Source organism: Zootermopsis nevadensis, unplaced genomic scaffold, assembly GCF_977971745.1.
Source record: "Zootermopsis nevadensis isolate Lab colony 2312 unplaced genomic scaffold, Znev_1.0 Znev_ptg000018l, whole genome shotgun sequence".
NCBI classification, from domain to species: Eukaryota; Metazoa; Arthropoda; class Insecta; order Blattodea; family Termopsidae; genus Zootermopsis; species Zootermopsis nevadensis.
In genome coordinates, this window is record NW_028259150.1 from 6,482,519 (window position 1) to 6,510,470 (window position 27,952).

The following is a 27,952-nucleotide window of genomic DNA, read 5'->3' on the forward strand; positions in this document are numbered from 1 at the left end:
ATTATGAGATAGAGTAAAACCATTTAATTTTAAAGTCAACATCTAAGAATCTCTTTATCTCTTTTGTAATTTATTATTAAATCACTGCAAATTAAGGAGGTTTAACGCATGTCATTTGATTGTATCATGTGCGTAGGAGCTGTAGGCATTAATCAATTCGTCGGTGATAAAGCAGGAGGATACATGGATTGGGATCGCATGTCATGTCTTTTTTTGCTGGAAAGGAGATAGTATCAGTTGTCTTTTGTGGAAAACATATTTTAATTGAAAATTTAGAAACACTGAATTACTGGTGGTATAATCTGTATTTTGCGCTGTTTAGTCTCCCAAAATTTAAGCTTGGAAAAGGTGTCTGCATAATATTTTGCAAGTAAGAGAAAAATGACATTTGTTCATGGATTTGTGCTTGATATAAGAAGTGCTTGTTGGTACAAATTTTTGAAAGCATATGAAAAAAATGTAAATATATTTATAACATCTTGTATTTTTTGGCAACTGCGTGAGGAGTATGTGTTGTTAACTGTAAAATGATTTAAACATATAGATTTATTTAAACGTCATATAGAGGAAACATTTGGAAGCTGTCTTATTTTATATTCTACACAATTGTGTCTACCTAGATATGTTTGGTTATGTTAGTGGTTCCATGGTGGGAAAAGTACTTTTCAAAGAGTATTGGTTCTACATTCGCAGAGGGAAATTCACACAATGATCTGCACCTTTACAACTCATTAAGAACTTGCAGTAAAAATTTTATGTAGGAATAAAGGAATATCTTTTGGGGAATAATTAGAATATGTTACTTTTTATTTCATATGGGTCCAGGTCATATGTCAGTTTTACTTTGATTGTGGGATAGATTTTGGCATTGAAGAAGTAGAACAAGGCAGGCTAGACCACAAACAAAATTATGGCTTAATACAGATATGGGTGGGCAGCCTGGAGGAGGCCACACAGATGTTTATAGAAATCCTGTGCATGCAACTGCATTTGCCATTGAATATGAGTGAGTAAATGAGTATGGTTATTTATTTACATTCTTAATTTTGCATCCTCTATCATATATTATCTTTCTACAAGGATATTTTAGCAATTTCATTACTTTTTCATGTGTGTTTTGTACTCCCTCAGCACATGTGAAGCTTAGGTGATGCTTCTGGTTCCATTGTCTGCACTTACTTAATGAAACTTTAATCTTAAGCAGTGTGTGCATCAAGGAACATGGAGGCAAAGGTTCTTCCAGATGAATAATCTGAACTTTTACCACGGAGATTTCCTTTCTTTATAAACAGCATACCGTAAAGACATGTAGGGGGGCATAGAGATTAATCTTAATGTACTCATATTCCTGGTACTAGATGTAAAGGGTCAGAATCGCACTCCAGTTTATGATATTCGTAATGCCCCACAGATAGGATGCTGGGTGGGCAGCATATGTGGTGGCAGGAAGCCACCATAAGTCACTATATTGATTGAGCTGTAACAGCTCATTGATTGGAAATTTTGTCTGTTTATAAAAATATATTTTCTCACCAAATGATACTTTGGCAGAAAGATAGAAAGAAAGGCAGTTTCCTTTCATTTTTAATACATGATATTTATATTTCACATATTGGAAAACATCCCCGCTTAAAGGTTGAGCTGCATGTGTGTCCATTCCCTGGCCAAGTTGTGGATATGAAGTGCATATTAGACAGTAATATAGGGTCCTGAACTTTGGTAATGTCTTTGGAATATATACAGCTTTTGCTCTGATATTCATTTAAGAAAATTTAAGCTAAGAACGTAGTGATGATTCTTTACTTTTGTGAATGTTGCATGGTGACTTTTATAAACACATAATACTGACAGTATTGAGTCTTGTAAGGTTTATTCCTTCAGAATCATGGAAGACACATCACAGGCTATTTAGTCCCTTAATACTTCTTGATTTGAATACTGAACGTGTTGTCAGAAATTATCCAAAGATATTACACTGTTATGCTTAGTGACATGAATTATTATATCATGATGTATGGAATGATTTAATCTTCATAGTCTCTTAGTCAGTGTTTTATGTTTGTAACATATTTAAAAGTCATTTCAAATGTGTCCGTTAACATCAGAAGCTAATTTTGTGGTATGTTGTGTGGAAATTGTTGTATTGCATTTCTGAATATTTTTGTGTCATGAGTAGTCCAGGAATTGCAGTTCGTCTTTATAACATGTTTTTCAAAGATTCTTATTAACATTATTCTTTCATCCCTTCTCTTCTTTGTGGGTGGTATTTCCTTGTGAGATATACAAACCACTTGTTTCTTCATTCCACAAATAAAATTAAAACTTCTGTTTCAACTTTATAGTTGGATGTTCTTTATGCTCTAGCATGAGCAAAGATCACTCTCAGGGTCCGTCCGTGTTTATCTGCTTGTTGAATTTTTCCTGCGGGGGGTAGGTAAGCCCTATGACCAGATATTGTTAGGAAGCTAGATGGGCTGAGGCAATTGTTGGAACATGACTTTGTGTGACAATGACTTTTGATCAGGTGAGTGCAGCAGACCAAAAGTAATTGTTGCACAACAGTGACCTTGGATTACATTAGTTCAACAGTGACCTAAGGTCACTGTTGAACCAGATTGTTGAACAACAGTGCATCTACATGATGTGGCATGACCTTTGGAATGTCAGTGTACTCCACAGATTACATCTTTTCAATATTATTAACAATATTGCATTCAGGTAATACATGTCGTGATTTATTTGCAATACCATTAACTAAATTAATTATTGACAAAGTAATCGGCCTTTATTAACATACATTTCGGAGGAAAATCGTAATTAACTTATTATGAAATTAACAATAAATGTGCAATTTTAAATATGGTGCCAATAAAAGCTAGTAAGGTTATGTTGTGCATGCGGCACTGACAAATATTCCCGTAGTTAACGATAAGCCGGTAGCTCCAGTGATACTACGAACTGGGCGTAAGCTACAGAGCACATTGTAGATTTTGTACTGTGGAGTAACACACAGCCTGGTGTAAAGCGACATTTTTAAGTCATCAGTCTGTCATATAAAATAATTGTCCACATAGAAAACAGTCGATTAATCGGACCGACTCTCTCCTTGGTGGCTGTGTATCTGCTGTGTTGTTTGATGACTAGGAATTTCAATCAGATGATGTATTTATATGGGTTTTGTTTATTTCTCAGAGAGTACAGCTAATGTTTTCTTGAACTCCGTTAACCGAAAGATCTTTGTAACACAGATGCGGTGTTTTTTCGCTCTTACATCCTTCAAGGAGAAGAAGAAATTTCTTATTCTCCTGTTCGCAAAATAGTCTGTTTTAAATATATCGCCGTGTCATATGAATATGACAAACTATTTTTAGACGTCGCTCATATGCTGAAATGATCGCCTCTTGAGGAAGCATAATTTCCGTCCGTCTTTTGCTTCCTCTCTGTTTATTTATATCAGTGACATATAACCGTATGTAATAGTCCAGAACCTCATCCATTCCGAAATTTTAATCAGAATTACATGGGACTTGCATTCGTCTTGTACTTTATTGTTAAGTTACAGATTATGTTTTATAGTGCTGCAGTTTGTTACCTTTAGAGTCAAGAATTGGTAAGACAGGATTGTATATAAGTTGACATGTACGAGGTTTACATATGTTTGAGGCTGTACTCAAACGATGTACTATAGCGATCACGGTGTGACAAGTGTTGAAAGGTCATTTGATTAATCACAACAGTCGAAATTAACATGAAATAGCCCTTTCGAGAATGTAGATCCATCAGTCATCTTCACTGACGTTCACAGGATCATCTGAGGGTGTACCAGGCTGACACAACTCGCCTTGGGCTCTGTATCACTGACAGCCAATGCTGTCGTTGCTGTTTACCCACAACGTGACTGCCGATAGCCACTTTGCCCAAACACTTGTCCTTGCATTTCTTGCCCGTTTGTCCATCACTGGCCTCACACAAGGTTCGACTGCACAGGAGCACGAGGAAGGTCGTTGTCTCCAGGTGGCTCGGGCTGAGATCGAATGTTAGGGTCTCGTTGAACTCTGGAGATTCAGTGCCGTGCTTGAAGGCTGTTTTCTTCCGCTTAATGGATCGACCTGATGACCCGCTCAGCTGGATGACACGCACGTAAGGATCTGGAAGACAATCCAGCACAACAGATTGGTTGGTTGTTCATTGATTTAGTTAATGCTCCTTTCTCAAATAAAAATGCAAGGCAGGGTTACGGGTCTTTTAAATTAGTCCCGCAGAAAAGGAGGAGTTATCTTATTCTGAGTTTAGTCAAGCCCCAACTGAAAGCTAAGGGTGTGGCGATAGAAGGGTCACGCAGCTTTGCTGGAATGATGAGTGACAGGAGAAAACCGAAGCAGTCGCAGAAAAGTTTGTGCCTGTGTCAGTTGTGATTTCGTTCGCCAGACTGCCTTGGATCGAGCTCGGGTTTTAGCGGTAAGAAACCGATGCCTACTCTAATAGTCAGTGTGTATAAAATACGAAGTTATATTTATTTTGGTTTATTTAAAGACGTCAATAGCTCAGACTACATAGCATCGAATGACAGGATCAGTAATTAATAATGAATCGGAATGAATATATAAGGAAGCGGTCGTGGTTTTATTCACAGTATTATCCCGGAATTTGCCTATAGGGGCCGAGGAAAACAATGAAACCCCCCAGGATAGCCGTTTCCGGGCTCATAGTACAGAGTCTTTGTGAAAGAATAGGCCTAACAATTTCTCGTCTGCTCTCCCGAGTATGAGTAGATGTCTAATATGGTTTGTAAGCTTCAGATCAACATTTTGTATGCATTTCTGATATCCATATGCTTTCTACATGACCTTCTGACCTGATGCTCCTTGCTTTAATCTCCTTAACAGGCACAGTTGTTTGAATGTAAATATTTAATTTTTGTAAAGACACTAACTGAAATCTGCTATGGAGTCGGCTATCTCGAGGTACTTCAGGTTGCTGGCTTTAATGACGCTGACGGAGAGCCTCTGAGCAGTAGGGAGGTAGCTGACGCCAAAAAGCAGGTCACCCACCTCCTGAAAAAGACAACAAAACTTTTAATTGTACTTTTAATCTTCACGGCTTATTATCTTAGAGACACGTAGGTCAGGAAGGGCAGAGGACAATTCTTTACCCAAATTATTTATTGCTTATCAAGTGTTTAAGTAAAGCTACTGTAGTCCGTTTGTACGCTCAAAGTACATTTGTTTCACTAATTCAACGCTTTTTGAACTTAACTATGGTTCCGTTAAATACACATTTATTCTCATTCACTGAAACGAAATCGGCGAAGTTCTTTTCAAAATTCCTTTTTCAATTTAACCATATGGGAAGGAAAGAATAGGCAGTTACTGAGAGGGTGTAGATATCGTGAATAATAACATACAAATTCTTTCACATGATAGCAAAGAAACTGGTTTGGATGTATATATTGACAGAATTCATTTTACGCCTCCATGTCACGAAATCAGAACCTACAATTAAATATTAATATAGACATAGATTACACCGTGCACCGTTGCAGTCGCCATCCGCAGGGCATAGCGTGGTTGTTGTAACATTGCGTTTCATTGCATGCATCAATACATGCTGCAACACTCACCCTATTCGTTTTCACCAAGTTACAACTGATGGTAAGGGCCTCTCTGGCAGTAGTGAGGTTCTTCACGTCACGAAGTGCCAGACTGACGTCGCACAGCTCCGTAGCGTTGGAGTACTTGTCCTGGTCGTATGCGGTCACCTTGAGGCACCATTCCTGTTAAAACACCAGCCATTGCATAAGTTTATGTGGATGCGGGATTGATGTAAGTGACGTTCATAAGTCGTTTTCACTTATCATTTAGAATCAGCCTACATTTCTTCAGTGATATTTATTATCAGTAGTTGATACAATTATTATTATTATTAGTGTTCTGTCTGACGACAGGTTCGTTTCCTCGGCAGATGATTCAGAAGTGGTTTGCCATTGCCTTGTTCTGTATGTAACATGATGAATGTGAAGTAATTGTTGGGATGCCACGGAGAAACCGGGGAAGCCCCGGAGGAAAACTCCGTGATACATGGACCACGGCCTTACAATATCGTAACATAACTGAATTATAATCTCAACGTGTGTGCCTTGGCATGATTGCTGCGGACTGGATGACCAGGGTTCGAATCCTTGTATGGCGTTGGAACTGACAGCAGATAACAAAACGGTTCACCTAGTAAATGCAGTAGACGCGAACGTAACTCTAAAGCCAGACCATTCTCCTGAATGGATTGTTTATAGCTTTCCTCAGGCCCTCCAAAGAAATGTCGGGAGTACCTTAAGTTAAGCCACGGCCGCTTCCTTCCCTGTTGTTCCAAATTCATTATACATTAATCGTCTGTTATTCCACGCTCAATCCATCACTTTAATTTTCCTCCGTGGCATTGAGCACTTACTGCACCTTTAATTCTGATCGCTTCACATCCAGCACAAACGTCTCGTCGAAGAAGGGATTGAAGGAGTGGCGAAGTGTTCTGGTGCGAAGTTCATGCAGTGCTGGCCCAGCTCGGCGATGCAAGGGCCAAGTAGTTCGTGCCACTTGCACCACAAGGTACGGCTCCAGACCTCCAGCGTACTCGCGAGACGGTAAGCTTTTAACATCCTGTAACAGGCAGTCAGTTCGTACGTGATGTTTTAACAAGAGATCTTATAGTCTTGTAGGAGGATTCCAAGGTTTCGGAGTAATATACAAGTGCGTCTGGTAAAACTCGCTTTTGTTGTCCGAATTTTCGCTCGTCTGCAGTTTTATTTACACATCATGAGCATCAACTTCCTATCGGCGGTTACTATAGAAGCTACCGCGCAGGTCCACTGACATCCCACCATTTTGACTCCGGGGACTATAAATTAAGACCTGTCATGGTTTATCACTCAGAAAAAAAACTACTTCCAAGTTATGTTTCCCGTTTTACATGTTTTCGACATACGCGGTGTTCCTTAGGAACGCAACCCCCGCGTATAACGAGAGTCACTTGTTCTGCCTCCTTTAATCATTGAGTAGTAGTATGTTCCTACCAAGCTTTTTAACAAACTTGTAAGCGCATATGGTGTCACACCCCAGAACACCAAAATCCACATTCTGTATACGTTGTATTCACCACTATGTGAACCTCGAATCTCATATAAATTATCCATCCACGTACCCGTCTTCACAAGAATGCATAAAATTGTTTATGGCGAAGCTAGAAAGGAAAAGTCTGCCTGTTTTAAGACACTATCTTTGGATTTTAACAAGAACGTGCGTTGAAATAGAACACTATAAATGAGAAGTTGTATGTACGTACCAGAAATGAGGTTACCTTTGCAACAGCTGTTTCATATCTGCTATAGTTGATTAGTGGTACAGTTAATGAACGTGAATCTGCATGTCCTCTGTTAGAATGCACATTTTAGATCGTACCTTAATGTTGATTACGAGCCTTCCAGTACCGTTTTCGTCGTTAGCCACATATTGTAGGCTCATGGTTAGTACAGGTGGACCATTGTTGGCGCTGCAGTCGTTACCACAACTGTCCTCTGTCGTCACACTCTGAAAGTACACATCTCTTGATATTTGTCTCAAATTTATGATCATTGATAATTAATTACGATGTTTCAACAGTATGAATGAGCGGACGAATGAGGAGGGCGTATCGATGTACGTTGAAATAGGATTCGGAGGGGAAACCGTAACAAGTCTACTTCAGGGTACATGGCATCATTTTCGAAAGACTGAGGAAAGTCACGGGAAATATTATGCAGTTTAATCTATCATCAGGGCGAATCGCTCTGATGATGAAGGCAGCAAGGACCTCTGAAACGTCGGCAAACTTCTGCCAGACTACATCGCGCAACAACCCGGAAAACAGCCATCTTCAGGAGCTGTTTTGTGCCGACGGGAAACTGGATGTACCGAATAAAATATGAGTTTGAGCATTTATGCTAGAAGTGTCACCCTGTTCAAATGAACTTGTACAACATCTTTTGCGCCGACTGACTGTCCGTTCGAGATAGGTTTGCTGGTCTTCTTTAGAAACTTGATATTGCAGCCAGATAAGTTACGGGATACGAACTAGGCTACCGCGATTCCGTTCATCACAACATATGGTGCCCAGCGCCCTCTGATATGGGTGCTATAAGTCATTTCTCTTAGGCTTGAAGGCGGAGAGAGCCGAAAGTTGACCACTCTCCTCTGTTTGTGACTAGTCAATGCATGAACCCTTACTTATTTATGAATTCAATAATGACGTTATTTAGGCACAGTCTAATTTGAGCCTTCTCTGTGATAACCCCAGAGCTCTGACGTGTTTTTAATAAACGACGCTGTGGTGATAGGGCAGTCAGTGGCGATGCAATGATTATATCTGGGGTATAGGAAATTAAACTGTCAACATGTAGGTTACGTTTACATTTGGTCTCTGTTTAATTACTACGCTGACAGTTGAAATAAATATTGAAATTGTCTTCTTAAAATCATTGACCTACCAATTTATGGGATTTGCTTACCTTCATGGAAAGTAGGGAGCGGTTGTCTGTAGCTTCGGACATGGAGCTGTACGTGGAATCGCGATGGTTGGCCATGCGGCCAATCAGTGATCCGGTGGAATTTACCGAATTCACTGAAACATACGTGAATCGGTTATGGAGAAAATGAAGGCGACACTTGACTGAAAGACGGTTTATGCTACGTTTCGTGCCTCATTGGCCGTGATGTTTGTTTTATGTACACAGAAACGAATTATTATAAGCAAACATTACTACAGATAATTTTATATCATCACACAAAGTCACATTTTGTCACATTAAATATTTACCTAATCGAAAAATGTTTCTCACAAGTTGTGTATTTTTAATACCTCACACATACGAATTGAATTTTAGTGCTAATTTTTTTTTTTTTTAGGAAGTTGATAAGTTCAATTCGAGCTTTGTATAAAGTAGGGCTTACATTGTTCTGTTACAGATAAAAATAAGATTCGATTGTTAAAGTATAATGTAAACTGCCCAACACCATATTTGCTTGGAATTCGTTTAGTAGTTCCTGAAATTAAATACACGGACGGACAGAAGGAGGGACGAACACTCCAAAAAGCACCATCATGGTAAGGCGTGCAGTGGCTTCTTGTTCACGCCGAGTTTCGTTAAAATACGTAATTTCCCCCTGTAGTGTATAGGACCCGTGTTTATAATTTGATCAGGGAAGGGACGGATAGATAGCTTATAAGAGTTTCATAGTTTTTTTTTCATACAGCTCTCGTAAATAATTTAATGAATGTGAATATATTTTTATTTTCCAATATTATGGTAACCCAGACGCAGACGTTAAATATACCTGTGTTGTGACTGGCGTAGGAGGGTAGATGATTCCTTTTCCAAGGATAGTCGTAATCGGATAGTTTCAACGTGTCTTCCGCGATGTGATTCGCATATCCATTGGCCTGTCGTCTCCGTCGACGTTCTTCCTCTATAAAATGTAAAACGATATTTATAACATAGTTCTAGGGCAAAATATTGTATGTGACAAAGTTGGCCAGTAACGCCACCAATTCATCTTCCTCATTTTTGCAGAGCCTGTGCCTTGCATAATGGTCGTTAGTGGGTTCTCAAACAAGTTGTAATGTTCCATGTCATAATCCCACTGAAAGAGATTTGCAGTGGCGTATTTTCTTGTAAGTTCCTGCCAGCTCGGCGTGTTCAGTGCTAACCAGCCAAGTGTAAAAGAGCCGTTCGGCTAAACTTTCCCTTTATCAGCCAGCGTTATCGTTGAGCCAGTTCAGTAGTGAAATAAAGGGTAGATGATAGCGTTTATGCGTTCAGGAAGTTTTCGTTTGAACAATTATTACAGCAGAGCTTAATTATTTAATAGTTTCCTATTTGAGGTATCTGGTACAAATTTTGGTCATTGCCGGCTTCTGTTTTCTCAAATAAAAATAAGAAACTTAATACAGAGAAATGGACAATAAGGAAAGAAATGAAGAATTCTGTCTTCTGGGTTGTTGCGCTGTGTAGACTGGTCGATGTTAACCAACGTTTCAAAGGTCATACTGCCTCCGTCATCAGGGCGATGACGCCCTGATGACGGAGGCGGTATGACCTTTGAAACGTTGATAAACATCGACCAGACTACACAGCGCAACAACCAAGAAGACAGAAATCTTCATACTCACTGCTGTGAAAACCTCAAATCTTACAAGGAAAGAAATGCGCCCCAAATATTTTATTACAATAAGAAAATTGCTAAAGTGAGCGGCTATACCATCTCCAGAATATCTGTGGTTTCACCCGGGCCCCATTCAGTAAATACTACCATAGGCCCCTTTCTGAGCCGTGAATGTGGCTACCCATTCCTTCTCAGGTCAAGGCTGCGTGGCAAAATAATTATATTGACCTTATTTCGCATGTTTTATTTGTAATAAGCCTTATATATCAGCGTTAGGCCAGCCCAAATTTTTTTTGTAACATTTTCAACGCCTTGCGTTTTGTTTTTGAAGTATTCCTATCTACATACTAATTAATTTGAGAGTTGAATGGACTGGTTATCTGTCGTTACAAATTTGACTATCGTTTTTACTCGTTAATCCAGTTTAAATTTCCACACTCTACTTCTGTAAGACATGATTTAATATTATCATACCCTTTTCACCTAGCTCTCTCAAGTTCTCTCTTCCCTTGGCATTTTCTGACCAATACCTTCTGTGTATTATTTTGCCCGTGTGGTCTAAATGCCCCGTTCATGTCACTGTCCTAACTATGTTAGTCGGAAGGGTACGAATTATGAAGCTTCTCATTATGTTTAATTCCATTTTGTTTATTCACGTCTCTTCCCTAGTACCTGTGTTTCAAACACGTTCTGTTCATATCTTAGAGTAAGACAAACTTGATCACTTCCTCTGATGCGAGAAGAGAAGATAATGGTTCAGAATGTTTGAGAACAAAGTGCTTTTGAGAATATTTCGGGCGTAAGAGAGAAGCAGAGAACATACTGCATAAGGCTTCGAAGAGGGCGCTACAGTTTTTGAACTGGCTGATCTGTGGTGACTAGGTGAAAAAGGGTAAAGATACAACTTCATCTATTTCGCTGAATGACAGACAAATCGAACTGCATTAGTCTATTAGCACGTCAAGCTTCCTATGAATTAAAAATATCCGGGCATAGTTTCATCATGCTCAGTACTTTCTCTACGTACTGCAAACAAGAAAGTGAAAACGTGCCGTGAATAAAAACTAAGAGAGCAGAAAATTATATACTAGGAATATTCAGTAGCAGACTATATATTAATGTCTGTACTCCATCCAGTTTATATCACATGTCTATTTATGCAAGTCCTTCGCTTAAAGACTTTCATTATCCACATGTTTTATTTGCATTTACTTCCATAAGTAGGTCTTGTATAGTTAATGTACGTACTTATTGATGTGTATAAATTGTATGCTGTGCCGGTCTGTGATTGAAGGGGCATCTACTTAACACAGCCCTCCTTTTTACACACTTTGCATAATTACCCAGTCGGTTTATGCATCATTTGCACAAATTGCGTAAAATAAGGCCATAATGGGCAAGTCATGAGTATCCGGTCTTTCCAGTGCATATATCTGTATTTATAAGTAATATATTTACAGAAACAAGTACATTCATAAGGTAGATCATTTCACAGTTTCCCTTAGCTACCACAGACAACTGATTGGTTGGTGAAAATGGCTGTCTTCTGGGCTGTTGCGCCGTGTTGTCTGGTAGATGTTTACCGACGTTTCCGATGCCCTTGCTGCCTCAATCATCAGCTTACATAATACTGATACAGGTGACTTGTTCTTGTTTTTCATATCTTCGGTTTGATTTCAATATTTTGTGAAGCATCAGTATCCTTTCATGCCGCCACGTTAGAAGTAGCCGCCCAGGGTCCACTATGTTGCGAGCGTATTTTTTACTGTCACACCCCACAGTTTCGACTTCAGGGATATATTGCGAAGAACAGTAGGTTTCAACCTTCTATTCACTGATAAAACGCGGAACACAAACGTATTCCATATTCTGTGGCATCCCCACCATTGTAATTTCTTCATGAAAACGCTTTAGAGCCCTGAACTGATTAAGATATAATATGGAAGGAGATGAGCAAATTAAAACACATTTTAATGGCAATAAAAATGGAAAAAAATTGTTTAAATTTCTACGGCAAACTTGGAAGGGAACCACTGGCTTAGAAAATCCACGGGCATGACAAAAATTTTCCGTTTTATGCATTTTCGGTGTACGCAGGAAGTCAGATCTCCTTTATAACGAGAGTCACCTTTATTAAACTACGGACACATTTGATGAAAAGTAGATTGGAAAGTAAGTGAAATGCTTTTTGAAGTGGGTTTACAGTGCAACCCCTAGTGTTGAAGAACTTACCTCGATGCATCCATTCATAGCCCCAGCATCCCGGACCTACGAAGCATACAACAATAATGAGGGTGATCATCACAACCCCCGCTCCAATTGCCATGACCAACACTTTCCCCCATGGACCCAGCTGGAGCACCATCTGCAACAACATAACACCCTTAGTAAGATTCGAGGTTCTCACGGCGGCGAGTGTGAAGATGGCTGATTTATGAATTATTGCGCTGTGTAGTCTGGTAGAATTTTACCGACGTTTCAGATGTACTTTTTGATTCAACATCAGGGCGATCGCCCTAGAACGTAGGTTAACTTCTACCAGACCACATGGCGCAACAGCACAGAAGACAGCCATCTTCACACTCACCATCGTGAAAACCTCGAATCTTACAGGTCGTGTCTGAATTATGGCTGCACTGCAGGCCATTGTAGGTTCAGGAACACTTCTCGATCCAGGCACCCGGAATTCCGTGTCGCATCTCTGATAAGTGTGCAGGAAGTAAAGCCGCAGCTAGATTACTGTGCCTGCAATCTCTTCCAGCACGAAAACAACTCTCTTCTCTCTCAAACATAATGGAGTTGCCAATTAGAACAACGTGTTGTTTGCACAGAGTGAAAGCAGACAGGAGATAATTACCAGCGCAGTAACTTCGGTTGTAATAACAGCTCATCTTGTTCCTTACGGCAGAACGAACAAATGAATTTTGGCCAACATTCCTCATTGTAGATGTCAGGTACCATATTCCATGGAAATCCTTCGAGTAATTTTGGGCAGACATGATCAGGCAGACAGTTTCTAGGCGTTATTTTATGCACTTTACATAAAGAACACACAATAAGACTCGAATTCAAAGAGTGACTGACGTGACCACCATCCTACCCTGTAAAGCTGTTCCATTTTGATATGCTGTATGTGTATTTTCTTACATTTTTAAACACAATTTTTATTTTTCACATATTCATTGAAATGTACGTAGTAATTTGTGATTCGTGAATTCCGTACGAAATATTACATATTAGAAATTTAAAAAATGGAATTTGTTGCATTAATGGAAAATGGAAGAATTAGGTATTCAGTAACCGACCAGAATTTTTGTGCTGGTTTCTATAAAGTATCGTATCATAAAAAGGTGTTTGTAATCGATATTTTGTGTTGCCAGATGTTCAGTACGATACGTTCGAAACATTTCAAGCAAGATTGTTGATCTTGATAAGATTAAATTTGATACAGCTCGATTTCAGATTCGTGTATAGAAAGATCATTGGAACGAAGTCCTACCAGAATTAAATTCTCCCGACAGCTTTGGTGTAAGGTGAAGTTATTCATCTGGCTTTTGGCTCTGCGTAGACTCGCCGTCAGATGCCAACGTTTCGGAGAAATATACTTTCATACTGTCTGCATCTTCAGGGCTAAAGTTGCTAACCGTATGTTTCTTCGAAACGTTGGCGTCTTTCGACGAGTCTTTACGGCGCCAAAACCCAAAAGAGCAGCGTCATCTTCACCGCCGTGAAAACCTCGAATACCGTACAGATTTATTGTAGTTCTTTAACGCCAAATACCATTGAAATCTGTTGAATAGTTTCGGATATTAAACATCAAGAAATACACACAGCCTCAACATTAGGCGTTGATTCTGTGAACTTCGTATGAAGAAGAAGTGAAAAGTTGCAGTGAGTCCTCTTTTATCACGGTTTGCTGTATTATTTACATGAATATTCGCAGTCTTACATTGGTTACTTTCAGTCAAACCTTTACTGTACTAAACTTTCAGTCGAAAGACAGTAGAAAAAATGTAGCACAACTTGAACTTTCGAAGTTTATGGCTTTATGAAACGAGTGATGATGTGGTGAATCTTAAGAAAACGTTAATGATACCAACATCTGTTTTTGCATCCTGTTGTGGTATTATTATGGAAAATTAACAAAGGCTTTGTCACACACAATATATATTATTAAAAATGTAGAACTGAACTCTGGGCAACATATTTCAATCATTCAGGATCATCTTCGGGCCCTTGTCGATACATAGATGTATTGTGTGACGGAGTCTTTGTTAATGTTATCATATTTTGTATGAAGTAATGAGAGGAGAAACTAGAGAAGTGGTGTAGTTATAATATTTAATATTATTAAAGAGGATACCATAGACTATATCGGTTAAATTGCGATTAATCGTTTATAAGAGGGGTTTTACGAAGTCGTAAAACGGTGACACAGAATCGGAATGAAGAATTGTTGGGATAGGAAAGTTGGGAAGGTCATGGAAGTGTATACAGGGCGCAAGGACAAAAATTTTGGTAGTTATCATGGTTAAAGTCTGAAGAGATGTTCTGCATATTGCAAGTATTTTTAGATAAAGAAGCAGAGATATCAATTTTCTGAAGGAGAACGACGTAGATTAGTGAGGTGGTATCCTAGTAATACTGTTCAATTAGGAATGAAAGGGAAATACTTGTATAAAGCTAGATGTAAGTTGGAGAGTACAGTTAGTAAGTTAAAAAACCAAAGAATTGCACTTAGAAACAGCTATGTCAGGCTGTAGTCCGAAAAAAAATCTGTTGTTGGACACAATCTTATACGTAGACAATCGAGCCAAGTAAATGATTGGTTAATATCAAACTTTCAACATTCTTACCTTGTTTCAGGCTAAAATCCAGTAATTTAGGTTGCAGGGGATTAAATATTGATGTGAACCATTGTCCCGTGTGGGACACCATACGATAGCACAGTACACCACGCTAGTCGCTTTGCACTAACCATGTTTCCCTGCTGCATTACATCCCTGATTACACCGTTCGTTCGTCGTGTGTGTTGTTAGCCTACGTCATGTGCTAACGACATATGGTCGCGAGGCGGAAGCAACAACTCCTATTAGTCCGTAATCGAAACATTAAAACCAGTGTAGGAATATTTATCATTCTCGGTACAATTAAGTTTTAAGCGTGACAAGTGTAATTATGCACATAAAAATAACCAGACAAGGTACAAACAAGCCAAGAAGTGAAACCCGAATGCTTAAGCGACGTTCGCCATTGAACACGATCCTTAGCCAGTTCCGTTCACCTCCGAGTCTCATATTGTGTTTCAGTAAGATCCATGCTAATGTTTTCCTGGGGCTTCCAATTGGCCGGTTTCTGAAAGGATCTGCTATGTGCCATCAAGCACAGCCTTGAAGGCACATGAAGGGTTGAAGCATTCTTAACCACGACACTAAAGGGCTAAGGGAAAGAAATGAGTGGTGTCACCATGTAAGAGACTGGGTGCTCTCCACAGCAAAAGGGGACAATTCTGGCGCGATCGGTAACATTTTACCGCAGACCTTTGCGAGTAATCATAGCCGGTGATTCCCCACGTGGTTGAGTGTTTGTTTCTTTATTTATTTGATGATATACTGATTACCCCCACGTGGTTAATGTTGTCCGATTTTAACCAATGACGTAATCATTTTGTTAAATTGTCTGCTACTCAGTTTTTGGACAGTTACTAACTTAATCCAGTTGTTAATACAATAATAATAATAATCAAATCGTGTAAGTTCTCATCATTACAACAGTAAAATTAACCTTCGTTAGTATGTAACTGTTGTTGGTACACATTTTAGTTATGTGGGCGGCAGGTGGCAGTACAGTATTTAATTTTTTTTATAGAGGTATTGCGTAGTAAAGTGACTTATGTTACGTGTATTTTTTTTGTCTCGCTCTGTATTACACATAACTACTTCAGTACTCACACCTCCAAACCCGACACAAATGCAGGCTTTCAGTTTTGCAGTTCTGAGACAAGTCTATTTTTCCAGTGATTCGTTGAATTTTAACAATTTGCCACTTTAACTCCAGATTTATAGACAGTGAACGATGAGTATTAAGTTCTGGCGAAGGAGAAGGAGGCTGTTGTCTATCTGTTGCCCTGAATGTGGAAGCATAATTTTCCTCTGAAACGCTGGTAAACATCCGGAAGAATACACGGCGCAGAAACCCAGATCATTAGCTACAAAAAAATGCCAGGTGAATAGTGCGGATTATGAAAATTATCTATGTGCAGGGCCGGATTAAGATTTCGCGAGGCCTTGAGCCGTAGTTAAGATGAGGCATCCTGATTAAAAATGGAGACAAGAAATTATATGTTATTTCATAGGTATTGTTACTGTCAAAATTAAAAATATTTTAAGTGAATAACTAATACAAATAATAAATCAACTAATTTGTTAAAGAAACTTATTGAGTAGGCTACATGTGAACCTTTCTGCGACAGTAAATTAGTAACGTTGATGTTATGTGTATCCCGGGTCTGTAATAATTTTCAGGAGCGCCTATTAATGCTATTCGGCATGCAATAATTGCTTTCTAAGAAAGCATTCAGATGGCGAGATTAAGTACCATAAGATTTTGAGTACTCCCCGTGGCTGAAAAGGTGAAGTGATAATCCATTCCTAGAATTTAATTAGAATGGGAACTGTGGATAAGATTTCAAAGGAAATAACGTGCTAAAGAATGAATTCTCCTAAATTTTGTCGAGTTATTGGTGACCGTATTTTCGTTACATTAAACAGGCTGCTTTTCAGTGTAGACTTACGTTCAGTATTCGATACTGAAGATTAAAAACATTGTAGAATTTATTCTAATGTCTTTTTTACGTGGATATGGAAAACATAACTTTGAGACCCTGAAAATGGCGAAGCCCTAAGCTGTAGGTTAATGTCTGTTCTGAAACGTACAGTAAGAGACCACATTTCACATCATACAAAATACTTTGGTGCCATAAGCCGCTTACATCACAGACAGGATTGTGGATTCCATTTGCTACGTGTCGGCAGGTGTTGTAACTTGTCTGATAACCTATGAAGGTGGCAACTCCCACAGACTGAAACTTTGCGTTATACCAACGTGTATACATGTTGTGCTCAACAGATCGCTATAAAATCTAGCAGCCTAGACGTCAAAGAACACAAAATTCTTAGCCTCGACACCAGTCCGACTGTCTTTACACCCAGACAAAGAACCGCCGGTCCCTACCGGCGTGGTAAGTCCTAGATGTGGTAAATAGTAAATTCCGAAAGCCTCTACAAGGAATAGAAACATGGTCCATGAGACCCTAACCAATCAGTTTATTGGCAGCCGTTACGATTCAGTGTCGTTAAAACGTTCAAAATAAACGCATAATTTTTACTTTTCACCTCGTATGTGTGAAATATATGCATCAATAATTTTGGTTGGAAATCCTCGAGGAAAAAAGAACATTTCGGAGGGACGGGTGTAGATGGAAAGATAATATTAAAATTTGCATTACAGAAATAAGTTGTGAAGAAGTGGATTGAATTTCACTGTCTCAGAATATAGTCCAATGGCAGGCTTTTGTGGACACAATGATGGACCTTTTGTTTTCTTAAAAATGGGGGTTTCTTCAAATAACCCACCACCATCTCCTTTCATATTAATTCCGGCTACTCAGTAGTAGTGTTTAATAGGGTTTGTTGGTTTTTAAAAACCGGTTTTTTTTTGGATAAATTTGTAAAATTCGAAAACCGGTTTTTAAAATTTAAAATCCGGTTGTAGATACTAGATGTAAAAATTTCTGTTAAATGAACTAAAAAATTTAAAAGACTGAAATTATTTCCAAATTATTAAATGCTTTAGAAGCAGGAATTCAAGAAAGAAGACAAGTTTGATTGGTAAACCTTTTGCTATATTTGCAAAATCCACAAAACATTTCAACAAAGAAATGTAGTGTATTTCCACTAGCTTCGAAACTCGATATTTTAAGTTATCTGGAAAAATATTGTCTAGAATATATCCAAATTCTTGTATGGAAACGGATTCCGATGATGAATATATCGGAGACCGAGAAACTATTAATCAGGGCAATGCTCTAAAATAAGCTATGGAAAAATCAATTCATAGGTTTCTTGAGGAACCTGAAGAAATAATATCAAATCCGAAGACACTGAAGGCCGAATTTTCAGTATTTGAGGCAACCAATAAAAGAACAAAGAATTTAGATTTATTATTTTATGCCCTGAAAACGATAAAACCAAGTTCAATAGCCAGTGAGAGAGTATTTTCTATTTCAGGCAATTTTGTATCTAGAATAAGAACAAGATTAAGTAATCGTTCAGTGGACATTTTATGTTTTTTGAAATCATATTTCCTGAAGAAAAATACTAAATGAAATAAAAATTTATAATTTATATTTTGTACGGATTTTAGTTATTTTAGTTTTTATTTGGTTTTGTATGGAGTATATTTTATTTTGTTATATTTTTGTACTTCCATAAATATTAAATGAACTGAATTTTTTTAAAATAAGTATAAATATTTTTTTGCTCTTTTATTTATTTTTTGTAAAAATTCGAAAACCGGTTTTTTGGAAATACTGCTATTCGAAAACCGGTTTTTTCAAAAGTCGGTTTTTGTATAAACCCTAGTGTTTAAGTTTTCGTGTTATTGAATGCTAACCCAAGCAACCGACACAGCGTCGTTGAATAAATTATCCATACCATGAATGACCACATCCTGACACCAGGAATTTCATGAAATAAGACAGTGCCGCCTCCTTCCAAAACCCTTATCTTCTCTTCATTCATGATCATTTTCCCATGTCACTCGTCTGCATATACGCGTCGTCTTCCGATAACCTAAGAATCTGTGATCACTTGTTTAGTTATGCAACGCGTAGTTGGAACTAAACAGAAAAGCTTTTGCTTGTGCATTTGTATTTACACTGCATCGCAGTGTATGACATTTTCATTTGCAGGAGAGAGTGTGGGATTACTTCACTATCACCCGCTGACTCAAATACTGTTGTACGCCGATAGGTACGTTCATTTCACCACAGCATACAAGTGATGGTTGGCTGTTCAGTGGCTACAGATGAAGCAGTTGTATGCTTGCTTGTCTTGAATCTACAAGACAACCAGCAGCGCCATCCTAAATGTTGTAAGTATAATTATAGTTATCAAAATGTTACAGGTCAGGCTAAGTCGGCAACAGCTTTGTGTTGCGGCTTTATAATATTTAAATATTCAGTCATTACTTCAAAGAAAATACAACCCATAATAATTGTTACAAACATCAAGTTGTTGGTTTTGTTGAAGGAAACAGCTCCTGTTTACTCTGATAATTATATGAAACCAATAAAATAGTCTACACTCTGTGATCAAATTATTATTATTCAGTGTTCTCTCTTACGACAGGTCCATTGCTCTGCCCAAAACGAGCTCTCCAGTTTTCCCTATTCTCAGCTTCTCGTGTTAATTCCTGGAACGTCATCTTCTTTCCTTGTTTCAGATCGTCGGTTAGCTGTATCAATCTTCTTCCTAGTCCTCTCTTTCCTTCAACCTGGCCTTCGGTGATATCACTCAGTAATCCATTCTTTCTCATAATATGTCCCAGCCAGTTAGCTTTCCTTCGTGTAATCGCCTGCAGAATGTTTCTTTGCTCGTTGACTTTCCTCAATACTTCTTCGTTGGTCACTCGATCCGTCCACCTGATCTTCTCTATTCTTCTCCAACACCACATTTCAAAACTCCCCAGGTTTTTCTGTTCCTTCTTCCTGAGTGTCCAAGTCTCTGCTCCATACGTAACACTTCACTAGTTTCTTCTTCATTTCCAAGCCCAACTTGCTAGTGAGAAGTATCCTCTTCTTGACGAAGGCTGCCTTGGCTATGGCTATCCTTGCTTTTACTTCCTTGGTGCATAGAGCATCCGTCGTGATTATGCTTCCCAAGTACTTGAAGTGCTCGATGTTGGTTTTCAACTACAACGTTCAATGGTTCTGCTCTCGGTGCTGTCCTCATTACCTTTGATTTTTCAATGTTGATTTCCATTCCATACTCTCTACCTGTTTCCACTAACTTGTCCATCATGTTCTGTAATTCCTCCTCTTCCTTCGGCAATACTACTAAGTCGTCTGCATACTTTACAGTCGTTATCACTCTTCCTCCAATTTTGAAGTCTCCTGTTCCCTCCAGAGCTTCCTTGGCAAGCCATTCCCCGTACAAGTTAAAAAGAATTGGTGATAAGCAGCATCCCTGTCTTACACCTCTACCTATCTCAACGCTGTTGGTGTCTCCTGAGTCCAGTCTCACTTTGACGTTTTGCTGCATGTACAGGTTTTTGATTAGTCTTCTATCTCTCCAATCAATTCCAATTCTCTGTAGGATCCTCATTAATTTCTTCCATTTTACTCGATCGAAAGCCTTCTTCCAGTCGATGAAGCAGGCACATACTTCTTCCTTGACATCGAGAACTCTCTCTGAAATTATTCTCATAACTCCGATGGCATCTCTGGTTCCTCTTCCTCTCCTGAATCCAAACTGGTCGTCTCCCATCACTTCCTCTATCTTCTTTTCTAGTCTTTTAGTCAGTATTCTCGTCATTATCTTCGCCGCATGTGAGATTAGGCTGATGGCCCTGTAATCGCCGCACTTCTTGGAATTCTTTTTCTTCTGTAATGGAATCATTGTTACTTCCAGAAAGTCCTTGGGCCACTCACCGGAGGTGTATATCTTGTTAGCGAGTCTAGTAAGAACCTGTGATCAAAACTCAGAATTATTGATTGTTAAAGCAGATGGTACGTGCAGTTAACAGTTCACTTCTAGGGGTTAAATAAAGCGTTTATGAGAATAATTTCTTAATATTGGTTGAGTCATGAATTATTTAACATCACTGTATTAGCTGTATAGTTTATTTAGCACCGTATGCCATGTGAATGAATTCGAATGGGTATTGGAGAGAGAAAGAGGTTGTAAAGTGTATCAAGGTTTGCCAGGCGAGTCTAATGAAGGTTACAGAAACCACACGATGCTCGTGTCTACGGCCGAGATTTGAACCGAGCATTTCCCAAACACGCGTCAGATCGGTTTGGCGTGATATGTTTGTGCTTGTGTGCACTTGACAAGTGTGAATCATGCATAACAGTGCTGTCGATTCCGCGACTGCAATCTTGAGACTTGAGGGAAGAGGAGGTGGGGTGATGGAGGAAGGAGGAAGGAGGAAAGATAGCGCCTGCCTTTAACGCTTCAGACTTACTGCATTCCTTGCAAGTCTCAAGATTACAGTCGCGTACTGTACATATTTATTTTTTTAAATGATAACCATAACTTGTGAAATAATATAATTACTGATCGGAAATTCATATAATGTAATTATCCTGCCATTTTCCTGGAGGGTCTGAGGAAAACCATGAAAACCCTCAGTCAGGATATCCTGTCTCCAAGCCACCATTTGAACCCAGGCGCAAGTTTGCTACCCACTCGGCTGTGCTTATATATTTGGTGTTTATTACCTGTGGAATTATCAGGACTGAAGAGAAAGTATCTTATGTTTGTGTTTTATTAAGAAGATTGCTGGTGTTGTTATTGTTGTTGTTATTTACAGGAGATGTGTAATCTCTTCAGCTAATGTCAGTTAATAAACATCAGGCTCATGATTCTGTAAGAGTATACAAAATGCCCATTCTTACCTATATTTACCATCTGGCAATGCTGATAACATGTAAGTAAAAGTACAGCTTATCAAGCAATGAATTTCAGTTCATCACTGTCATCATTGTCATTGTCGTAATTATCGTTTTGGTAGTAGTGACTAAGTTCCGTAACTTTCTCACCTTGTTAAAATTATGACTATCAATATAGCATCAACCATTATACTGAAACCTAAACCTTAATATAATCTCAGTTTTAATAAAAATGTTTGTAAGATTGCTGAGCTATTTATTTTCAGTACACAGTAAGAACAAAAACTGCTCTTAGCTGAAAAACTTAAAATGGACTAAATGAGTTTTTGAACTTGTACACTCATCACTAAAAACTTTTATTATCTAACACTTTAGGTGTTCATTATACAAAGTTTTCTTTTTACTGCATGGAGACTGTGTGTCTGTTTTTTGAATATTAAAATTACTTGGAAAATTTATATTCATATGAATGTTTATAGTAGTTATAAAACTTTGATCTGTATCTGTTCATTGTTAACCACACTTCTTAGAAATTCCAAATCTATCATCAGTTTCATCAAAAACATCTCATCATATAAAAGATTTGATCTATTCCAGGCTCAAAAGATCAGTACCTGTATAAGATTTACATCTCATTAAGATATTAAACTTTATTGTAGGTATTTTTGATATAGTTCATAATTTAATGAAGTTTGAGTTTGCTTTATCATATATGTGCTGTTTCTTAGTACTGCAGTAACAAACTGTTATTGTTTAAAGGTTTGTAACAATATTCATTATAGGAACGTAGTGTTGGAAATTGTCCATCATCTCATATGTTTTGTATTAGCCTTGTACTGTAAGGTCCTGGGTTTCATCCCAAAATGTAACATATTATTTAAAGATGTCAGTCTAATGCCAAATAAGTCTCCTGAAGACAGGAGTACAGTTCATGTGTGAAACATCATACACATCAGATATATCTCTGGCAATGAGCTATGTACAAAATTGGCCTAATATTAGTTTCTTATATTTATATCTTTGGTCATTAAAAATCAAGTCCAATTCAGAATTGTATGAAATGTATTTGAAAGTAAGGTATGTTTTCTTCGGTATTGCAGATGAACTGTTATTGGCAATCTCAGAAGTTTAATTATTGCAGATGGAGACCAGTTGAACTTCAGGAAGATTGTGTGTTAGCTCTCAATATGTAATTCATCTTTTGTTACAGGTGGCAGTGCACTTATTATCCCTGAAGAGCTTAAATCGATTTTGTCAAACATCTTTATGATCATCCCACCCATCAAGAAAGGTTTGTGATCTTTTCACTATATTAGTATGTTTTCCTCCAATAGGTGACTTGCCACATGTTAGAATGTTCCATCAAAGCAATTACTAAAACTGTCTGCTCCGTTTCTTCAACATATTATAAACTCAGCATTTTTTCCAACATAGGAAAATTAGTTAAGCATAAAGATTTCTGTGTTCTGGGTTGTTGCGCTGTGTAGTCTGGTCGATGTTAACCAACGTTTCAGAGGTCATACTGCCTCCATCATCAGGGCCTCTGAAACGTTGGTTAACATCGACCATACTACACAGCGCAACAACCCAGAAGACAGAAATCTTCATACTCACCACTGTGAAAACCTCAAATCTTACGATTTAAGCATAATTTAATTTTTGCAGCGATGAATACTTGAATCATTTAGCATACCGAGGTGTTTAAAAATTTAATCTTCTTACTTCAGAGATCTAGAGGGTGCCCCATAAACACCTTGATCACACACATACCTTGTGTAATAAAGTGTGAATAGTCTGTAAGAACCTCACTTTCCAAATTTTTAACTTCATAGAATTGTAAGAATTAAATAGTAACAATTAAAAAACCTACAGAAATTGAAATTATTATGCTAAAGAAGTACCAAATTATTACTGATGTTCTTCCATGGAGAAGACTAAAACTGAAGTTGTAAAAGTGTTTATTATTATATATTTCCTTGAATTAATCCTAATGTATTTTTCCAGTTAAGAACATAACTTAAAAATGAATTCAGTAAAATATAAATGTTCTTATACATTGACTTGGGATCAGGAGCTCTTTAAATTGGTCTGGGTGCAGAAAAGTATTTCACCCATCTGGACAAAATTTGAAGACCTTACATGTATGTGACAGTTGTATTCCAAACAAAATTTGCAGAGGGTGAAACTGCATAAATTGAAAAAGAAAAATTACTTCTCTCCTCGCATCTCTCTTTTGCCACCTGTACAGTACTCTACTTCTCCTCCTCCCTGCCTCATTTGATCAGGCAGCAAGCAGTTCACATTAAAGTGTAAAGTAAAGTAAAGTAAAGTTTGTCCCTCTATGCGCCATGTAGGCGCTTGGGGTGAGTGGAGGTATAGCTCCTCTCTTCCTTGACCCCGGCACTAGATGGGGATGAGTGGTCAGCATCACGCCCCGGCCGGCTTTACCCCCGGGAAAGGACCCCGGTACCCATTGTAGAGGAGGCTGGGTGCGCCCCAGAGCCGGTCCGGACGCAGAGGCTAGAGGAAAAATCCTCTGCCCCCGTCGGGGATCGAACCCCGGTCGTCCAGCCCGTAGCTAGTCACTATACTGACTGAGCTATCCCGGCTCATGAAAGTGAGTGCTATTAATTGAAATAGGTCCAAATTAGGGGAGTTGCATTTTTGAAGAAGCATATAAGGAGTAATACTCTGTATTGTCAGTGGATATGCTCACATTCTGCCCTTATGTTCAGAAGCTTTGGGACGCCATTGTAACATAGCTCATGGTTCCTGTTTTGAAGACCACATTTTAATATCAGTTCATAAGCACCAAGCCTGTTTATGCTACAGTGTAACTGTATCGTTATTTGATTTAGGATTATGCCTAGTTTATGGTTCTTGACACAAAATGCATAAAATGAATACATCTTCCTTCTCTGAAACTACACCATATAATCTGATTGAATTTGGTATTTTGGGATCCATTAAAAGTTGTCATGCAGATTTAATTTTTGTGCATACCAGTTATTATAATTCTAATATTAATCTACTTAACAAGAAGCTAAAATTACAGTTCCCCAAACAATAACATAAAATACTGGTATTGTTAAGAACTACAACTTTTAGTAGAAACATTTTGTGGTATAATAAATATTTAAAGAAATATAAGAGGACATATTTTGGCTCTGGAAAGTGTTGTATGTTTAATTTAATTATGTTTGCAAAAATTTATCTGATATACAATAAATGAACATCATGGCCAGTGAGATATGCAAGCTTATAAAAAAATGCAATTATAAAATATTCATATTCTGTTGGAGTATGCCTTTGCAGTATTATTAAGGTTAACCACATTAGTGCACACAATTGACTGCTCTGGGCACTTGTTTAAAAATCTGTGATGGTGATATAGGGACAGACTCCCGTGTGGGTGTTGGTTTTCGTCTGGGTGAGCATGCAGACTTCCAGGTTCTTCTGGAATTGGGTCCACAGTTAAACACTCAGCCACTTGGTCCTGCTGGAGATACCAAAACACGGCGACAAGTTCAGCGACCTGGCCTGGTTGTCCTACCAGCAACAGACTCAGAAACAGTTGCTGACACACCAGGAGGAAAATGGCTGTCTTCGTGGCGATCAGCACTTGTTAACTCGCAGACCATGGTAAGGTTTCTACACTGTTTACTCCATAGAATTGTATGGCATTAAACAGGACATTTCTGGGTGGTGAATTGCAAAGCGTGTGGAAAAGTGGTATCACAGCAAATTTTCGTTACTATCCCAGCATTTTACTGGAGGAACTATGGAAAATTCACAGTCAGAAACACCACCCTCAAGCTCAAAAATCAAATCTAGTACCTCTAAAACATGAAATGCAGTATCAGTATAATTATTGTCTGTAATTACCTTGTTACAGTCACATTTTTGGGTTTACTAATTGCATTTACCACAGTACCATTATTTTCTGCCGTGATTTATGATACTTGTCTCTGTAGTTCACAAAACTGAAATAAAATTATAATTTTTTGGTAAAACTTAGGAAATAAGTAATGAAGCTGAAAGCTCAGAATTCAAAGACTAGCTCATAAAAGCTTCAAATTCCTGGCCTGTTGTATGTTCCAGGAAGCCAACAGGTATATAGGAGTTGGACAACACCAGGTTATTCAGAACCCAATGAAGGGCAAGGACCATGTTACATCACAGCTGCAACAGCTTTATAAAAATGGCAGCAAAGCAACTGAAAAGTCAAATAGTGAAGGTCAAACATCAGATGGTGGTCCAGCAGGAAGAGGAAATTTTACTTCAGTAGAAACATGAATCACAGTGCCATTGTCATTGCAGAAAAGACAGCCAGTCAATAGAATCAAAGACAGCTATGATATATATTTTGTGTAATAACTATGGGCAATGACTGTGTGAGGGTAACTGAAAGAGGTTCAACAGGAATGGTCCAGATTATCTCAAGGTTTGTAACAATGTTTTCTTTGTTACATTATCATTATTTTAGACATTATCCATTGAGGTATACTTGCTATAGGTAATGCTTTTGGAGTTGGCTTTACTCTCGTCTTCAGGTGATTAGTTGTCACTATGCTAACATATTTTTCTGCTTGATATTAAAGGCTAAGATCAAGATCAAAATAAAAACTTCTTAATATTAAACTTGTATGCTGTTCCTTAGTGGCCCAGTGGTTAGCATGTAAATTTAATATTTGAAAGGTTTGTCTCTTTTAAAAAAATAAAAATAGTAAAAACAAATTCAAGCAATGGACAATAAAGGTACAGTTTCTAACACACCTTTCCCATGCTCAAGTTCATTTAATGTGAGATCCTAAGACACCATTGTGTAGGTATGTTATTACATTAATTGTTTTTACCTTAAATCACAAAAAGAAAATATTCGACAATTTCCCAAGAAGAGCTTCGTCGAGTATTTCGAAACACGTTAACGAGATGTGAAACTTGCTTGCAATCACAAGGAAGTCACTTTGAACATCTTCTGTGATTTAAGGTAAAAGCAATTAATGTAATAACATGTATTAGTGACGAGAAATATTTGTAGTTCGCTGTTACTATCGACACCGAAACTGACTCGCCCGTGACTCACGCGTACAAGTCCCGCCTACGTCAACAGCACCGGCCGATAACACAATGTAAGCACGACCGTAAGCTCATAAATTGGAGACCCGGTAATTTGTCAAATAAGCTTATTGACTGGGCTACATGTGAACCTTTCTGCGACAGTAAATTAGTAACGTTGATGTTATGTGTATCCCGGGTCTGTAATAATTTTCAGAAGCGCCTATTAATGCTATTTGGCATGCAATAATTGCTTTCTAAGAAAACATTCAGATGGCGAAGTTAAGTACCATAAGATTTTGAGTAATCCCCGTAGTTGAAAGGTGAAGTGAGAATTCATTCCTAGAATTTAATCAGAATGGGGACTGTGGATAAGATTTTAAAGGAAATAACGTGCTAAAGAATGAATTCTCCTAAATTTGGTCGAGTTATTGGTGACCGTATTTTCGTTACATTAAACAGGCTGCTTTTCAGTGTAGACTTACGTTCAGTATTCGATACTGAAGATTAAAAACATTGTAGAATTTATTCTAATGTCTTTTTTACGTGGATATGGAAAACATAACTTTGAGACCCTGCAAATGGCGAAGCCCTAAGCTAATGTCTGTTCTGAAACGTACAGTAAGAGACCACATTTCACATCATACAAAATACTTCGGTGCCATAAGCCGCTTACATCACAGACAGGATTGTGGATTCCATTTGCTACGTGTCGGCAGGTGTTGTCATGCAAGTCACTTCATAACTTGTAACTTGTCTGATAACCTATGAAGGTGGCAACTCCCACAGACTGAAACTTTGCGTTATACCAACGTGTATACATGTTGTGCTCAACAGATCGCTATAAAATCTAGCAGCCTAGACGTCAAAGAACACAAAATTCTTAGCCTCGACACCAGTCCGACTGTCTTTACACCCAGACAAAGAACCGCCGGTCCCTACCGGCGTGGTAAGTCCTAGATGTGGTAAATAGTAAATTCCGAAAGCCTCTACAAGGAATAGAAACATGGTCCATGAGACCCTAACCAATCAG

At 38.3% G+C, this 27,952-nt stretch overlaps 2 protein-coding genes and 1 long non-coding RNA gene across 5 annotated transcripts; 2 read left to right on the forward strand and 1 right to left on the reverse strand.

Moving 5' to 3' along the window:
* Positions 1 to 12: 12 nt before the first annotated feature.
* On the forward strand, positions 13 to 2,180 carry LOC147873425 (uncharacterized). The gene is made up of 2 exons (XR_015535764.1): positions 13 to 370; positions 1,132 to 2,180. It is a non-coding gene; the product is annotated as an uncharacterized LOC147873425 (long non-coding RNA).
* Positions 2,181 to 3,161: 981 nt separating this feature from the next.
* LOC110832974 (synaptotagmin-5) lies at positions 3,162 to 15,217 on the reverse strand. Of its 2 annotated transcripts, none has more exons than XM_022070490.2 (9): positions 15,044 to 15,217; positions 12,420 to 12,552; positions 9,360 to 9,491; positions 8,534 to 8,646; positions 7,449 to 7,577; positions 6,450 to 6,650; positions 5,621 to 5,773; positions 4,934 to 5,054; positions 3,162 to 4,148 (listed from the first exon to the last, which is right to left on the reverse strand). In XM_022070490.2, the coding sequence occupies exons 2-9, from the start codon at positions 12,550 to 12,552 to the stop codon at positions 3,808 to 3,810; spliced, it is 1,323 nt and encodes a 440-aa protein (XP_021926182.2). In that variant the 5' UTR covers positions 15,044 to 15,217; the 3' UTR covers positions 3,162 to 3,807. The 2 variants fall into 2 exon arrangements, with proteins under 2 accessions (XP_021926182.2, XP_021926181.2); XM_022070489.2 differs by lacking the exon at positions 15,044 to 15,217 and adding an exon at positions 12,775 to 13,348.
* Positions 6,496 to 26,502, forward strand: LOC110832978 (uncharacterized). Of its 2 annotated transcripts, XM_087351247.1 has the most exons (6): positions 6,496 to 6,634; positions 19,159 to 19,340; positions 21,783 to 21,899; positions 23,072 to 23,152; positions 25,256 to 25,503; positions 25,963 to 26,502. In XM_087351247.1, the coding sequence occupies exons 3-6, from the start codon at positions 21,806 to 21,808 to the stop codon at positions 26,155 to 26,157; spliced, it is 618 nt and encodes a 205-aa protein (XP_087207373.1). In that variant the 5' UTR covers positions 6,496 to 6,634; positions 19,159 to 19,340; positions 21,783 to 21,805; the 3' UTR covers positions 26,158 to 26,502. The 2 variants fall into 2 exon arrangements, with proteins under 2 accessions (XP_087207373.1, XP_087207372.1); XM_087351246.1 differs by lacking the exon at positions 6,496 to 6,634 and having other exon boundaries at positions 19,085 to 19,340.
* Positions 26,503 to 27,952: the final 1,450 nt, after the last annotated feature.

Bases quoted from the DNA above. Each gene is read 5' to 3' on its own strand.
- LOC110832974 (XM_022070489.2), bottom strand. From the start codon at position 12,834: ATGGCCTGCAGTGCAGCCATAATTCAGACACGACCTGTAAGATTCGAG. The intron at 9,492-12,419 runs GTAAGTTCTTCA...TACATTTTATAG, and splicing joins CTATGAATGGATGCATCGAG to AGGAAGAACGTCGACGGAGA. The intron at 5,055-5,620 runs GTGAGTGTTGCA...TGTCTTTTTCAG, and splicing joins ACTTGGTGAAAACGAATAGG to GAGGTGGGTGACCTGCTTTT.
- LOC110832978 (XM_087351247.1), top strand. From the start codon at position 21,806: ATGTCAGTTAATAAACATCAGGCTCATGATTCTGTAAGAGTATACAAA. The intron at 21,900-23,071 runs GTAAGTAAAAGT...CTTTTGTTACAG, and splicing joins TCTGGCAATGCTGATAACAT to GTGGCAGTGCACTTATTATC. The intron at 25,504-25,962 runs GTAAGGTTTCTA...TGTATGTTCCAG, and splicing joins TTGTTAACTCGCAGACCATG to GAAGCCAACAGGTATATAGG.